This window comes from Phyllobates terribilis, unplaced genomic scaffold (assembly GCF_046119375.1).
Source record: "Phyllobates terribilis strain yellow unplaced genomic scaffold, ASM4611937v1 Scaffold_14__1_contigs__length_39327217, whole genome shotgun sequence".
NCBI classification, from domain to species: Eukaryota; Metazoa; Chordata; class Amphibia; order Anura; family Dendrobatidae; genus Phyllobates; species Phyllobates terribilis.
In genome coordinates, this window is record NW_027362774.1 from 11,954,585 (window position 1) to 11,970,667 (window position 16,083).

General features: G+C 42.1%; 1 protein-coding gene across 1 annotated transcript in view; it reads right to left on the reverse strand.

The window, feature by feature from the left end:
• Window positions 1-1,191: 1,191 nt before the first annotated feature.
• ITFG1 (integrin alpha FG-GAP repeat containing 1) overlaps window positions 1,192-16,083 on the reverse strand; it is a 146,162-nt gene continuing 131,270 nt past the window's right edge. The window contains exons 15-18 of the mRNA XM_073659677.1: window positions 15,804-15,928; window positions 14,662-14,744; window positions 6,376-6,493; window positions 1,192-2,978 (exon numbers count right to left, since the gene is read on the reverse strand). Of these exons, the coding sequence (XP_073515778.1) occupies window positions 2,919-2,978; window positions 6,376-6,493; window positions 14,662-14,744; window positions 15,804-15,928 (386 nt within the window). The 3' untranslated portion in view covers window positions 1,192-2,918. The remainder of the gene's footprint in view (window positions 2,979-6,375; window positions 6,494-14,661; window positions 14,745-15,803; window positions 15,929-16,083) is intronic.

The window sequence follows — 16,083 nt, forward strand, 5'->3', positions numbered from 1 at the left end:
TGGAAGCGGCCGAGTCTGAACGAGGCGTATGATTTAAGGCTTTCCAAGGTGTGTGGGTGGGGAGAGGTCAGGGACATGCAGAACACCACGTACAGATGTAGCAGAGCCGAATATGTGTTACATTGTTTTCTGGGTTTTGTCTTAAAGGGATTTTCACAAGATGGGTGATAAACATGCTTGCAGACCCTCACCAATCCCCTTATTTGGGGTCTTACATGTGCACTTTGGCTCTGCTCACACAGGCTGGAGGAGTTCATGCATGTTCTTTATTGGGGGACATTGGCATTCCCCCCGATTGAGATCTATCCTGGGACAATTTCTTTAAAAAGTTACTGCAAAACCGATCACTTTTACAATTTACTGCTTATTAAAATTTCAGCCATTCTCGATACGAACACTTTTCTTAGGATATCAGCTCGTTGTCTAGGAGAACGACAACCGCTGCCGTCTACTTTGTAAGCGCTGCGCTGACCGGGATCAGGGAGTAACAGCTCCAGCGATCTTGGACAGCTTTATAATGGAGTTTACAAGCTCAATAGAAAAGAGCCTGTGAGCACTGCACAAGTCAGGTCTGCGGTCTAGCAGCGGTGGTCGGTATCCAAGGCAACAAGCTGTAAACAAAAGTGTTTACAATTTTCAGCCAAACTTGAGTTGTTATGTGCAGTCAATTGGAAAACTTTTTTTCTTCTGCCCACAGATCTGCTGTGCACTTACTGGTTATACACTGAGCGCCCTCTAGTGGTGGCTGCAGGCAGCCAGAATCCAGTCCTTCATCTCTTTGTCCTGTCCCATGAAGGGCTCCTGTACGTAAGACGGCGCATTGCAAGTTGTGTCGCCTATTAAAATTTTGCAGTATTAGTAGGGTTAAAAAACATGGCTGATTTCTTACAGCGCCACCCCAGGCTGCAGGTTGTATTTGGTATGGCAGCTCATCGCCACTGAAATGAACGGATTAAAGTTGCAATTCCATACACAACCTATAGATTGTTGTGACATGGAGAGAAGCAAAAGGTTCACAGGATCCAGTCCGGCAGCCACATCAGTAGTCCGTGGCCACCTGCTGTTTCCACGGACTGACGTAGTAATCGGAGACGGTGCCGAGGAGGTTTACAGAGCGCCGGGCCGGGGACCACGGTCCTCAAACTCTATTGTGTTGCAGGGAGGGTTTGGTGCAGAGATACAGGACACGGATTGGGAATCGTCAGCTTCTATTTAATTACGGATCAATCAGGAATAAAACAGACGTCAGTAAATCCGTTCACAAGACACAACCCAGGAATGTGTAAAAGACTAATGCCAAACGGTCCGTGCGCGGCAACGATGGCCGACAGAACATACTGCGCACAGGACGGGGCCCCGCCATCAGCAGGACTTGGACTCTTCTGTAGCGCTGACTCCTAAACTGCTGCATGCCCCGCCGCCCATTGACAATCTGGGAGCTGTACTTTTGCAACAATTAGTACAACACCCAGCATGCCCCGATGGTCACAGGTGGTCTGGGCATGCTGGGAGTTGTAGTTTTGCAACAATTCGTACAACACCCAGCATGTCCAGATGGTCACACGTGGTCTGGGCATGCTGGGAGTTGTACTTTTGCAACAATTCGTACAACACCCAGCATGCTCCGATGGTCACAGGTGGTCTGGGCATGCTGGGAGTTGTAGCTTTGCAACAATGAGTACAACACCCAGCATGCCCAGATGGTCACAGGTGGTCTGGGCATGCTGGGAGTTGTAGTTTTGCAACAATTAGTACAACACCCAGCATGTCCAGATGGTCACACGTGGTCTGGGCATGCTGGGAGTTGTACTTTTGCAACAATTCGTACAACACCCAGCATGCTCCGATGGTCACAGGTGGTCTGGGCATGCTGGGAGTTGTAGCTTTGCAACAATGAGTACAACACCCAGCATGCCCCGATGGTCACAGGTAGTCTGGGCATGTTGGGAGTCGTAGTTTTGCAACAAATGGAGAGCCACATATAATCGCTGAACCACTTCTGTCTTGCAATATAATTTACAGCAGGAGCCGGTAACAGCCTCTGGACCTAATACAATGGCATCGTGCCCTCGTGGATTTTAGCGGGGGGTCGGTACAAGACGTTCACTAACATTTACATAATAACAGAATTTCACAACAATTTGGCAATTCCATCGTTAACCGAAAAAAGAAATCAATCAGCAACACTGCCCGCCGCCAAGGACCAATCAGATTGCAGCATGCGGGGTCGTTTCTTCTTACAAACGCTGCAATCTGATTGGCTGTTGGGAAGTGTGAGACCCCTCGCAGCCTTACAGAAGATCACCATTGTTGTCCATGGACAATTGGAGCATTTTCTACTCTCGCACCTCATCCGGCCTCTAGTTTCCAGCAAGCTGCATTTATCCGGCGGTGTGTAGGCAACAGATTCTACAAAATCGAAGCTTTTCCCAGCAACGTCTAATTATCATACCCCACATAACACTTTCCCACCTGTTTCCCACATTAAAAGCATTAAAATAAAAAAAATAAAAAAAAAAACCCCACATTATTTTCCGTCAATCTTGTGCAAACGTGCAAAAATCACAGAAAGTAACAGATGATGGGAGTCGTGCATAAACATGAGCGCCGATGCTGCGGCCCCCGGCAACCAATCAGCATCCAGCCCTCATTCTACAAGAAAGGAAACAAAGTATCTGTCTGGTTGCCGGGGGCGACAACAATGGATGTGTAGATGGCCCCTCACCGATCTCGTGATCACGTACATAATCCCCTCCAATAAATTATAGCCCCCCCCCCCCCAGGACAAGAAGGCAGAGCGGCGCAGAGACCGCCGGACGCCCGGAAATCATCGTGTGCACCAATAAATTAAGAAAGGACGCAGAATATACAGAAGAGTCATTTTCCGCTCGTCCACTGGGACATCGAGCCGCTGCCCATCACATTGCGTCAAAGTGGAAGCGATGGGCCTCCTGCCGCTTCTCCCGGTCGTCGGCTTTCTGCAACAGAGAAGAGGGGGAGGGGAGCGATGTTAGAGGGGGAGCGGAGCGATATTAGGCCACAAACCGTCAGAGTTGTCAGAGGAGACCATTAGCGGCGGCGGACACATTGCTCTTCATCATCCGCTAATGGGGTCCAGTGTATGATGGATATAATTCTGTGTTAATGATGCAAAAATGTTCTATTCCTCATGATCAAACAAGTCATTAACTGCTAACGAGCCGGGGGGCGCCGCTGAGCGCCACCATCACGGCCTCGCACTAATATATGTGGAGGAAAAGAAGTCCGCGCCGCGGTTATGGCGATTCCTACAGGATTCCTGTAAATGGTGAGAGCAAGAACCGGAACCAGGTCTCGCAAACGGAGTCTTAAAACAGCTATGAGGCGGTCACAAGACCCCCGGCCAGTCCCAGATCCACAGATGTCTGCAGGAGCCCTTATACTCCAGAGCTGCCTTCACAATTCTGCTGCTTATTACAGTCAACAAACTTATAAATATGGGAGGGAGCAGAAGACTGTACACGACCTGATGTAACAATGACACCTCCAAGTATAGAAACACTGGCCAAACAGGGAAGTCTGCGAGATTTCAGCTCTGAAGCTGAGGTATAATACGGGATTTAACTCATGATCTGTAATGTAAGGTATGTACACAGAAGAATAGTGAGTGCAGCTCTGGAGTATAATACAGGAGGTAACTCAGGATCAGTAATGTATGTACACAGTGACTGCACCAGCAGAATAGTGAGTGCAGCTCTGGAGTATAATACAGGAGGTAACTCAGGATCAGTAATGTAATGTATGTACACAGTGACTGCACCAGCAGAATAGTGAGCGCAGCTCTGGAGTATAACACAGGATGTAACTCAGGATCAGTAATGTAATGTATGTACACAGTGACTGCACCAGCAGAATAGTGAGTGCAGCTCTGGAGTATAACACAGGATGTAACTCAGGATCAGTAATGTAATGTATGTACACAGTGACTGCACCAGCAGAATAGTGAGTGCAGCTCTGGAGTATAATACAGGATGTAACTCAGGATCAGTAATGTAATGTATGTACACAGTGACTGCACCAGCAGAATAGTGAGTGCAGCTCTGGAGTATAATACAGGATGTAACTCAGGATCAGTAATGTAATGTATGTACACAGTGACTACACCAGCAGAATAGTGAGTGCAGCTCTGGAGTATAACACAGGATGTAACTCAGGATCAGTAATGTAATGTATGTACACAGTGACTGCACCAGCAGAATAGTGAGTGCAGCTCTGGAGTATAATACAGGATGTAACTCAGGATCAGTAATGTAATGTATGTACACAGTGACTACACCAGCAGAATAGTGAGTGCAGCTCTGGAGTATAACACAGGATGTAACTCAGGATCAGTAATGTAATGTATGTACACAGTGACTGCACCAGCAGAATAGTGAGTGCAGCTCTGGGGTATAATACAGGATGTAACTCAGGATCAGTAATGTAATGTATGTACACAGTGACTACACCAGCAGAATAGTGAGTGCAGCTCTGGAGTATAATACAGGATGTAACTCAGGATCAGTAATGTAATGTATGTACACAGTGACTGCACCAGCAGAATAGTGAGTGCAGCTCTGGGGTATAATACAGAAGGTAACTCAGGATCAGTAATGTAATGTATGTACACAGTGACTGCACCAGCAGAATAGTGAGTGCAGCTCTGGAGTATAATACAGGATGTAACTCAGGATCAGTAATGTAATGTAATGTATGTACACAGTGACTGCACCAGCAGAATAGTGAGTGCAGCTCTGGGGTATAATACAGGATGTAACTCAGGATCAGTAATGTAATGTACGTGCAAAGTGACTGCACCAGCAGAATAGTGAGCGCAGCTCTGGAGTATAATACAGGAGGTAACTCAAGATCAGTAATGTAATGTATGTACACAGTGACTGCACAAGCAGAATAGTGAGTGCAGCTCTGGAGTATAATACAGGAGGTAACTCAGGATCAGTAATGTAATGTATGTACACAGTGACTGCACCAGCGGAATAGTGAGTGCAGCGCTGGAGTATAATACAGGATGTAACTCAGGATCAGTAATGTAATGTATGTACACAGTGACTGCACCAGCAGAATAGTGAGTGCAGCGCTGGAGTATAATACAGGATGTAACTCAGGATCAGTAATGTATGTACACAGTGACTGCACCTGCAGAATAGTGAGTGCAGCTCTGGAGTATAATACAGGAGGTAACTCAGGATCAGTAATGTAATGTATGTACACAGTGACTGCACCAGCAGAATAGTGAGTGCAGCGCTGGAGTATAATACAGGATGTAACTCAGGATCAGTAATGTATGTACACAGTGACTGCACCAGCAGAATAGTGAGTGCAGCTCTGGGGTATAATATAGGATGTAACTCAGGATCAGTAATGTAATGTATGTACACAGTGACTGCACCAGCAGAATAGTGACTGCAGCTCTGGAGTATAATACAGGAGGTAACTCAGGATCAGTAATGTATGTACACAGTGACTGCACCAGCAGAATAGTGAGTGCAGCTCTGGAGTATAATACAGGATGTAACTCAGGATCAGTAATGTAATGTATGTACACAGTGACTGCACCAGCAGAATAGTGAGTGCAGCTCTGGAGTATAATACAGGATGTAACTCAGGATCAGTAATGTAATGTATGTACACAGTGACTGCACCAGCAGAATAGTGAGTGCAGCTCTGGAGTATAATACAGGATGTAACTCGGAATAGGATCAGCACATTTTTGCTTTTAGAACTGGTCTTTGATGAAGATGAGAGAGAATAAGGTTTAGACGTCCTTCTGGTAACCGTGCCCTTATTTCTTTGGCTTCTTTCTACCAGAATAGTCTGAGATCAGTGCCGCCGTCTGGTTATTTTGGTCTATGGCCGCCCCGCCGTCTCGCTCTTATCTGTCCTACTTCCCGTGATGTTCGCTGTAGGTCGGCCATAGGCTATAATCACCATGAACAACAAAAAAAAGAAGACTACTCTGCGCCACCAGAAATAGAAAATCCTACGTCTACAAGGCTACCTCTATATAATTTATTCTGGACTAACAGATTTTCGGGAGTAGCGGATTTACCGCCATCGGCCGCTCTTCTGAGAAGCCCCCCTCCCACCAGGACCATTATCTGTATCACAGACGGTTAATGGCCGACACTCCTGCACACGGGGGAATTTTTGCAAATGCAAGAAATTACTTTTTTTTTTGGGCGGAAAACAGCAGAAAGTGGAAATGTTATTAACCCCGATGTCACGGAATATCTTAATACGGACATGGAGGATTGTTCTCCGTTTAGACATGATATATCCCCATCTTATCCATCCACGTATTCAGTGCCGCATCACCCCCAACCACAGGGGTCTTACCTTCTCTCGCCAGTGCAGGATGCCGATTATGGCCAGGATGAATACGCACACCCCGATGAGGGCGATGGCCGTCAGCAGGACGATGTTACTGGGGGTCAGGTACAATTTGGCGCTCCAGCTGAGGGAGAACAGTGAAGGGTTAACCAGGTGATGACGGATTGTTACAATGTATCGTCTCATTGTCCGGGCTGATACATTGTATCCTGGACACCGGCGGACTGCAGGAGCGGCTGCAATAAATGTAGCGGGAGATAAGAGGCGCTACCTCTCGTGTGCTATCTCGGGACCCCAAGTGCTTCTCGGGAGCCGCGAGATCTGATAATAATATAATAGGGAAGATAAATGGAATGAGATTCCTCCGTATCCCGGAGAGGGAGGACGGTGACCTCGCCGCCGCCGCCGGCTGGAAATATCTTTTTGTTGGCGAAATATAAGTCTCTTCTGGTTAATGCGCCTGTTTACGATGTAACGGGATCGACATCCGCTCCCCCGGTTTAATTCCCCTATAAATGCTGATATTCTGCCCCCGGGCATTGTGAAACCACGCGATGTGAGCGCTGATTGACAGCAGCATGGGGCGATTAAATTTACTGCCAAATATCTGGCTGCAGCAATTAGTTTGTATGGGAGCGGCGGCGGTGACCCACATATCAGCATTTATGGCCGTCACTGTCAGTCGCCTTCGGCCCAGGCTGGAGGAGCACGGGCTGCCGACTCCACATTAATTTATCTGCGGTTTTGTTCCCAGGGATGTGGACGGGGGCTGAGGAGGTCCTGCAGGTACTCGGCGTGCTCCGAGTAACTACAGGGACTGTTGGGGACGACCATCGGCCCATACCAGAGGGGTAAGCAGGACCGCTTCCTCTAAGATGGACAACGCCTTTATTGCACAGTTCTGGTACAATCAGGCACAGAGCCGGCAGCACTGCGGGGCCCCGGCGTCGGCAGGGTTAACGGGGCTGCTGGATCTCGCGGCCTGGTAGTTGTTTGACGCATTACTGCTCGGAGTCAGAGATTTCACACAACTGCTTATTATCTGGAAGCTGAAAGGTCCACACAATGACGGGTCCAGCATTATTGTGCAGTGATTGCAGAAAAAAGGGGAAGGTGTAATCTTCCGGCCATCTGTTGTTGTGTGTAATCCAGATGCACTCGTCAGGCGTCCGAGGAGCGCGGCGGCGCTCAGATGTGCGGCTCCAAAGTGGATACTCCAGCGCGGTCACAAAGGCTCAAAATATGTGATCAACGCCATCGAATGGTATATAGTTTACCCATAATAGGGGGCGAGACCACGAGCATCTGTGCAGCAACTAGATCCATGTAATATGGCACAAGAGAAGGCAGAGAAAGGGCACAAATGTATCACCGGCCAAAGCATGGCGCACGTATATTATATCACCTTCACTAAAGAACTTCTCCCCCTACAGAGAGATATACCGAGAGGGAAATAAGGTACTGCCCCCTATGTAGAAGAATATAACTACTATAATACTGCCCCCTATGTAGAAGAATATAACTACTATAATGCTGCCCCCTATGTAGAAGAATATAACTACTATAATACTGCCCCCTATGTACAAGAATATAACTACTATAATACTGCTCCCTATGTACAAGAATATAACTACTATAATACTGCCCCCTATGTACAAGAATATAACTACTATAATAATGCTCCTATGTACAAGAATATAACTACTATAATACTGCCCTCATATACAAGAATATAAGTACTATAATACTGCCCCTATGTACAAGAATATAACTACTATAATACTGCCCCCTATGTACAAGAATATAAGTACTATAATACTGCCACTATGTACAAGAATATAAGTACTATAATACTGCCCCTATGTACAAGAATATAACTACTATAATACTGCCCATATATACAAGAATATAACTACTATAATACTGCCCCTATGTACAAGAATATAACTACTATAATGCTGCCCCCTATGTAGAAGAATATAACTACTATAATACTGCCCCCTATGTACAAGAATATAACTACTATAATACTGCCCCTATGTACAAGAATATAAATACTATAATACTGCCCCCCATGTACAAGAATATAACTACTATAATACTGCCCCCCATGTACAAGAATATAACTACTATAATACTGCCCCCCATGTACAAGAATATATCTACTATAATACTGTCCCCTATGTAGAAGAATATAACTACTATAATACTGCCCCTATGTACAAGAATATAACTACTATAATGCTGCCCCCTATGTACAAGAATATAACTACTATAATACTGCTCCCTATGTACAAGAATATAACTACTATAATACTGCTCCCTATGTACAAGAATATAACTACTATAATACTGCTCCCTATGTACAAGAATATAACTACTATAATACTGCTCCCTATGTACAAGAATATAACTACTATAATACTGCCCCTATGTACAAGAATATAACTACTATAATGCTGCCCCCTATGTACAAGAATATAACTACTATAATACTGCTCCTATGTAGAAGAATATAACTACTATAATACTGCCCCCTATGTACAAGAATATAACTACTATAATACTGCTCCTATGTACAAGAATATAACTACTATAATACTGCCCCCTATGTACAAGAATATAACTACTATAATACTGCTCCCTATGTACAAGAATATAACTACTATAATACTGCCCTTATGTACAAGAATATAAGTACTATAATACTGCCCCTATGTACAGGAATATAAGTACTATAATACTGCCTATATATACAAGAATATAAGTACTATAATACTGCCCCTATGTACAAGAATATAACTACTATAATACTGCCCCCCATGTACAAGAATATAACTACTATAATACTGCCCCCCATGTACAAGAATATAAGTACTATAATACTGCCACTATGTACAAGAATATAAGTACTATAATACTGCTCCTATGTACAAGAATATAACTACTATAATACTGCCCATATATACAAGAATATAACTACTATAATACTGCCCCTATGTACAAGAATATAACTACTATAATACTGCTCCCTATGTACAAGAATATAACTACTATAATACTGCCCCCTATGTACAAGAATATAACTACTATAATACTGCCCCCTATGTACAAGAATATAACTACTATAATACTGCCCCCTATGTACAAGAATATAACTACTATAATACTGCCACTATGTACAAGAATATAACTACTATAATACTGCCACTATGTACAAGAATATAACTACTATAATACTGCCCCCTATGTACAAGAATATAACTACTATAATACTGCCCCCTATGTACAAGAATATAACTACTATAATACTGCCCCCTATGTACAAGAATATAACTACTATAATACTGCCCCCTATGTACAAGAATATAACTACTATAATACTGCCACTATGTACAAGAATATAACTACTATAATACTGCCCCCTATGTACAAGAATATAACTACTATAATACTGCCACTATGTACAAGAATATAACTACTATAATACTGCCCCCTATGTACAAGAATATAACTACTATAATACTGCCACTATGTACAAGAATATAACTACTATAATACTGCCTATATATACAAGAATATAACTACTATAATACTGCCCCTATGTACAAGAATATAACTACTATAATACTGCCCCCCATGTACAAGAATATAACTACTATAATACTGCTCCCCATGTACAAGAATATAAGTACTATAATACTGCCACTATGTACAAGAATATAAGTACTATAATACTGCCCCTATGTACAAGAATATAACTACTATAATACTGCCCATATATACAAGAATATAACTACTATAATACTGCCCCTATGTACAAGAATATAACTACTATAATACTGCTCCCTATGTACAAGAATATAACTACTATAATACTGCCCCCTATGTACAAGAATATAACTACTATAATACTGCCACTATGTACAAGAATATAACTACTATAATACTGCCCCCTATGTACAAGAATATAACTACTATAATACTGCCCCCTATGTACAAGAATATAACTACTATAATACTGCCCCCTATGTACAAGAATATAACTACTATAATACTGCCCCCTATGTACAAGAATATAACTACTATAATACTGCCACTATGTACAAGAATATAACTACTATAATACTGCCCCCTATGTACAAGAATATAACTACTATAATACTGCTCCCTATGTACAAGAATATAACTACTATAATACTGCCCCCTATGTACAAGAATATAACTACTATAATACTGCTCCCTATGTACAAGAATATAACTACTATAATACTGCCCCCTATGTACAAGAATATAAGTACTATAATACTGCCCCCTATGTACAAGAATATAAGTACTATAATACTGCCCCCTATGTACAAGAATATAAGTACTATAATACTGCCCCCTATGTACAAGAATATAACTACTATAATACTGCTCCCTATGTACAAGAATATAACTACTATAATACTGCCCCCTATGTACAAGAATATAACTACTATAATACTGCCCCCTATGTACAAGAATATAACTACTATAATACTGCTCCCTATGTACAAGAATATAACTACTATAATACTGCCCCCTATGTACAAGAATATAACTACTATAATACTGCCCCCTATGTACAAGAATATAACTACTATAATACTGCTCCCTATGTACAAGAATATAACTACTATAATACTGCCCCCTATGTACAAGAATATAACTACTATAATACTGCCCCCTATGTACAAGAATATAACTACTATAATACTGCTCCCTATGTACAAGAATATAACTACTATAATACTGCCCCCTATGTACAAGAATATAAGTACTATAATACTGCCCCTATGTACAAGAATATAACTACTATAATACTGCTCCCTATGTACAAGAATATAACTACTATAATACTGCCCCCTATGTACAAGAATATAAGTACTATAATACTGCCCCTATGTACAAGAATATAACTACTATAATACTGCTCCCTATGTACAAGAATATAACTACTATAATACTGCCCCTATGTACAAGAATATAACTACTATAATACCGCCTTCTATATACAAGAATATAACTACTATAATACTGCCTCTATGTACAAGAATATAACTACTATAATGCTGCTCCTATGTACAAGAATATAACTACTATAATACTGCTCCTATGTACAAGAATATAACTACTATAATACTGCCCCCCATGTACAAGAATATAACTACTATAATACTGCTCCCCATGTACAAGAATATAAGTACTATAATACTGCCACTATGTACAAGAATATAAGTACTATAATACTGCCCCTATGTACAAGAATATAACTACTATAATACTGCCCATATATACAAGAATATAACTACTATAATACTGCCCCTATGTACAAGAATATAACTACTATAATACTGCCCCCCATGTACAAGAATATAACTACTATAATACTGCTCCCCATGTACAAGAATATAAGTACTATAATACTGCCACTATGTACAAGAATATAAGTACTATAATACTGCCCCTATGTACAAGAATATAACTACTATAATACTGCCCATATATACAAGAATATAACTACTATAATACTGCCCCTATGTATAAGAATATAAGTACTATAATACTGCCCCTATGTACAAGAATATAACTACTATAATACTGCTCCCTATGTACAAGAATATAACTACTATAATACTGCCCCTATGTACAAGAATATAACTACTATAATACCGCCTCCTATATACAAGAATATAACTACTATAATACTGCCTCTATGTACAAGAATATAACTACTATAATGCTGCTCCTATGTATAAGAATATAACTACTATAATACTGCTCCTATGTACAAGAATATAACTACTATAATACTGCCCCCCATGTACAAGAATATAACTACTATAATACTGCTCCCCATGTACAAGAATATAAGTACTATAATACTGCCACTATGTACAAGAATATAAGTACTATAATACTGCCCCTATGTACAAGAATATAACTACTATAATACTGCCCATATATACAAGAATATAACTACTATAATACTGCCCCTATGTACAAGAATATAACTACTATAATACTGCTCCCTATGTACAAGAATATAACTACTATAATACTGCCCCCTATGTACAAGAATATAACTACTATAATACTGCCACTATGTACAAGAATATAACTACTATAATACTGCCCCCTATGTACAAGAATATAACTACTATAATACTGCCCCCTATGTACAAGAATATAACTACTATAATACTGCCCCCTATGTACAAGAATATAACTACTATAATACTGCCCCCTATGTACAAGAATATAACTACTATAATACTGCCACTATGTACAAGAATATAACTACTATAATACTGCCCCCTATGTACAAGAATATAACTACTATAATACTGCCCCCTATGTACAAGAATATAACTACTATAATACTGCTCCCTATGTACAAGAATATAACTACTATAATACTGCCCCCTATGTACAAGAATATAACTACTATAATACTGCTCCCTATGTACAAGAATATAACTACTATAATACTGCCCCCTATGTACAAGAATATAAGTACTATAATACTGCCCCCTATGTACAAGAATATAAGTACTATAATACTGCCCCCTATGTACAAGAATATAACTACTATAATACTGCTCCCTATGTACAAGAATATAACTACTATAATACTGCCCCCTATGTACAAGAATATAACTACTATAATACTGCTCCCTATGTACAAGAATATAACTACTATAATACTGCTCCCTATGTACAAGAATATAACTACTATAATACTGCCCCCTATGTACAAGAATATAACTACTATAATACTGCCCCCTATGTACAAGAATATAACTACTATAATACTGCTCCCTATGTACAAGAATATAACTACTATAATACTGCCCCCTATGTACAAGAATATAACTACTATAATACTGCCCCCTATGTACAAGAATATAACTACTATAATACTGCTCCCTATGTACAAGAATATAACTACTATAATACTGCCCCCTATGTACAAGAATATAAGTACTATAATACTGCCCCTATGTACAAGAATATAACTACTATAATACTGCTCCCTATGTACAAGAATATAACTACTATAATACTGCCCCCTATGTACAAGAATATAAGTACTATAATACTGCCCCTATGTACAAGAATATAACTACTATAATACTGCTCCCTATGTACAAGAATATAACTACTATAATACTGCCCCTATGTACAAGAATATAACTACTATAATACCGCCTCCTATATACAAGAATATAACTACTATAATACTGCCCCTATGTATAAGAATATAACTACTATAATGCTGCTCCTATGTACAAGAATATAACTACTATAATACTGCTCCTATGTACAAGAATATAACTACTATAATACTGCCCCCCATGTACAAGAATATAACTACTATAATACTGCCCCTATGTACAAGAATATAACTACTATAATACTGCCCCTATGTACAAGAATATAACTACTATAATACTGCCCCTATGTACAAGAATATAACTACTATAATACTGCTCCTATATACAAGAATATAACTACTATAATACTGCTCCTATGTACAAGAATATAACTACTATAATACTGCTCCTATATACAAGAATATAACTACTATAATACTGCTCCTATGTACAAGAATATAACTACTATAATACCGCCTCCTATAATACTGCTCCCTATGTACAAGAATATAACTACTATAATACTGCCCCCTATGTACAAGAATATAACTACTATAATACTGCCCCCTATGTACAAGAATATAACTACTATAATAAGCAGAGATGTGTATGTATGTGCAGTGGGTGGTAGAGATATATATGTGTATGTGCTGTGGCGTCAGGCGACTATCCTGAGTGTGGGGCGATAGTTGCCGGCAGTTTGCACCATACATCTTTTTCAGTAATGATACTAATAACCGCTTATTAATTGCGGCAGCGGGTGACGCTGATCTCCGGCCCTCTCCTCCGATCACGCAGCATCCAGGGAGGACGAGTAAATTGTCCTCGGTTATGATAAAGATTTACAGGTTAATTGTGAAAGCTTTGACTTCAGGTTTCCCCCTTCTGATTCCCAAAATAACTTGGAACACACCGGAGAGGAAAATCAATAGACACTTATTAAGTGAGATACATTCAAGAGATGGCACCAAGTGCCAGGAAGGGGAGCGCCGCGGGGGCATCTCCAGAAAGACGGATTAACCCCTTCCACATCTGGACCTGGGAATGCCAGATTACTGGGATTGTGTAGTATCTGATTGCGGTGATTGCTCGGTGTATGGGGGTGATTTACCTTTTGGGGTTCTGGTGGGGGTACGGGATGACGATCAGCTGGGAGTTCGGGATGATGGCCGTCCACTCCTGCCTCCGAATTTGCTGGAAAACAGAAGGAAAAGCTGAGTAGTGACACATCGGTATGCACGGACACGAGCGCCGCTCCTTAATAATCCGTCGTCCTAAGAAAATAAATTCATTTATAAATCTCTACTGTAATAAGATTTCTGACTGACCGTTCAGATGATTCATAAGCGACTCCAACGCCTGACAAATGACGACGATGACGAGGAGGAGATTTTCAGCGCCTGTGTGCCGCTACCGTACGTAACCGACTGTGTGCCGCCACCGTACGTGACCGCCTGCGTACCGCCGCCGTACGTGACCGCCTGTGTACCGCCTCCGTACGTGACCGCCTGTGTGCCGCCTCCGTACGTGACCGCCTGTGTGCCGCCTCCGTACGTGACCGCCTGTGTGCCGCCTCCGTATGTGACCGCCTGTGTGCTGCCGCCATACGTGACCGCCTGTGTGCCGCCGCCATACGTGACCGCCTGCGTACCGCCGCCGTACACGACCGCCTGCGTACTGCCGCCATACACGACCGCCTGCATACCGCCGCCGTACACCACCGCCTGTATACCGCCGCTGTATATGACCGCCGTACACGACCGCCTGCATACCGCCGCCGTACACGACCGCCTACTTACCGCCGCCGTACACGACCGCCATACACGACCGCTGTATATGACCGCCGTACACGACTGCCTGTATACTGTTGATGTATATGGCAGCCTGTACACAAATATGTACATACTAGATGGTGGCCCGATTCTAACGCATCGGATATTCTAGAATATGTACGTGGCTGACCGGGCGCAATCAGCAGAGCGGGGTCTATATTTGGCGCCAATAATGCTGATTGGTCGCGGCTGGCGGTCGCGACCAATCAGCAGAGCGGGGTTTAAATTTGGCGCCAAAATCGCTGATTGGTCGCGGCCGCACCAATCTGCAATGCGGGGTTTCCTGGACAGAAGGACAGACAGACAGACGGGATAAGACGATTATATATATTAGATACAGTACACACATACATACATGTAATACACACAGACCTATGAGTACACATACTGTGCCGCCTCAGTGTTCATCGGGGGCACTGACCTTTTCTCCTGGGGGTCGTGGGATTCCGACGTACAGATGATCAAGGAAGTTGGCGCTGCGCCCTAATCCCAGGACGTTGTACGGCAGCTGCAGGGCCGAGTGCGCCGACTGACTCAGCTGCCCGGCTGTAATGGAAGACGCAGAGGATCAGCGCACGCCGCACAGTGCCTGAAGCAGCGCGTCCCCCCATATCACCGCACACTGCTGTATGTGGGGTATGATCAGACTATGTCCCTGTACGGTCAGGACACAGCCATTACACAGCACACAGCAGGGACAC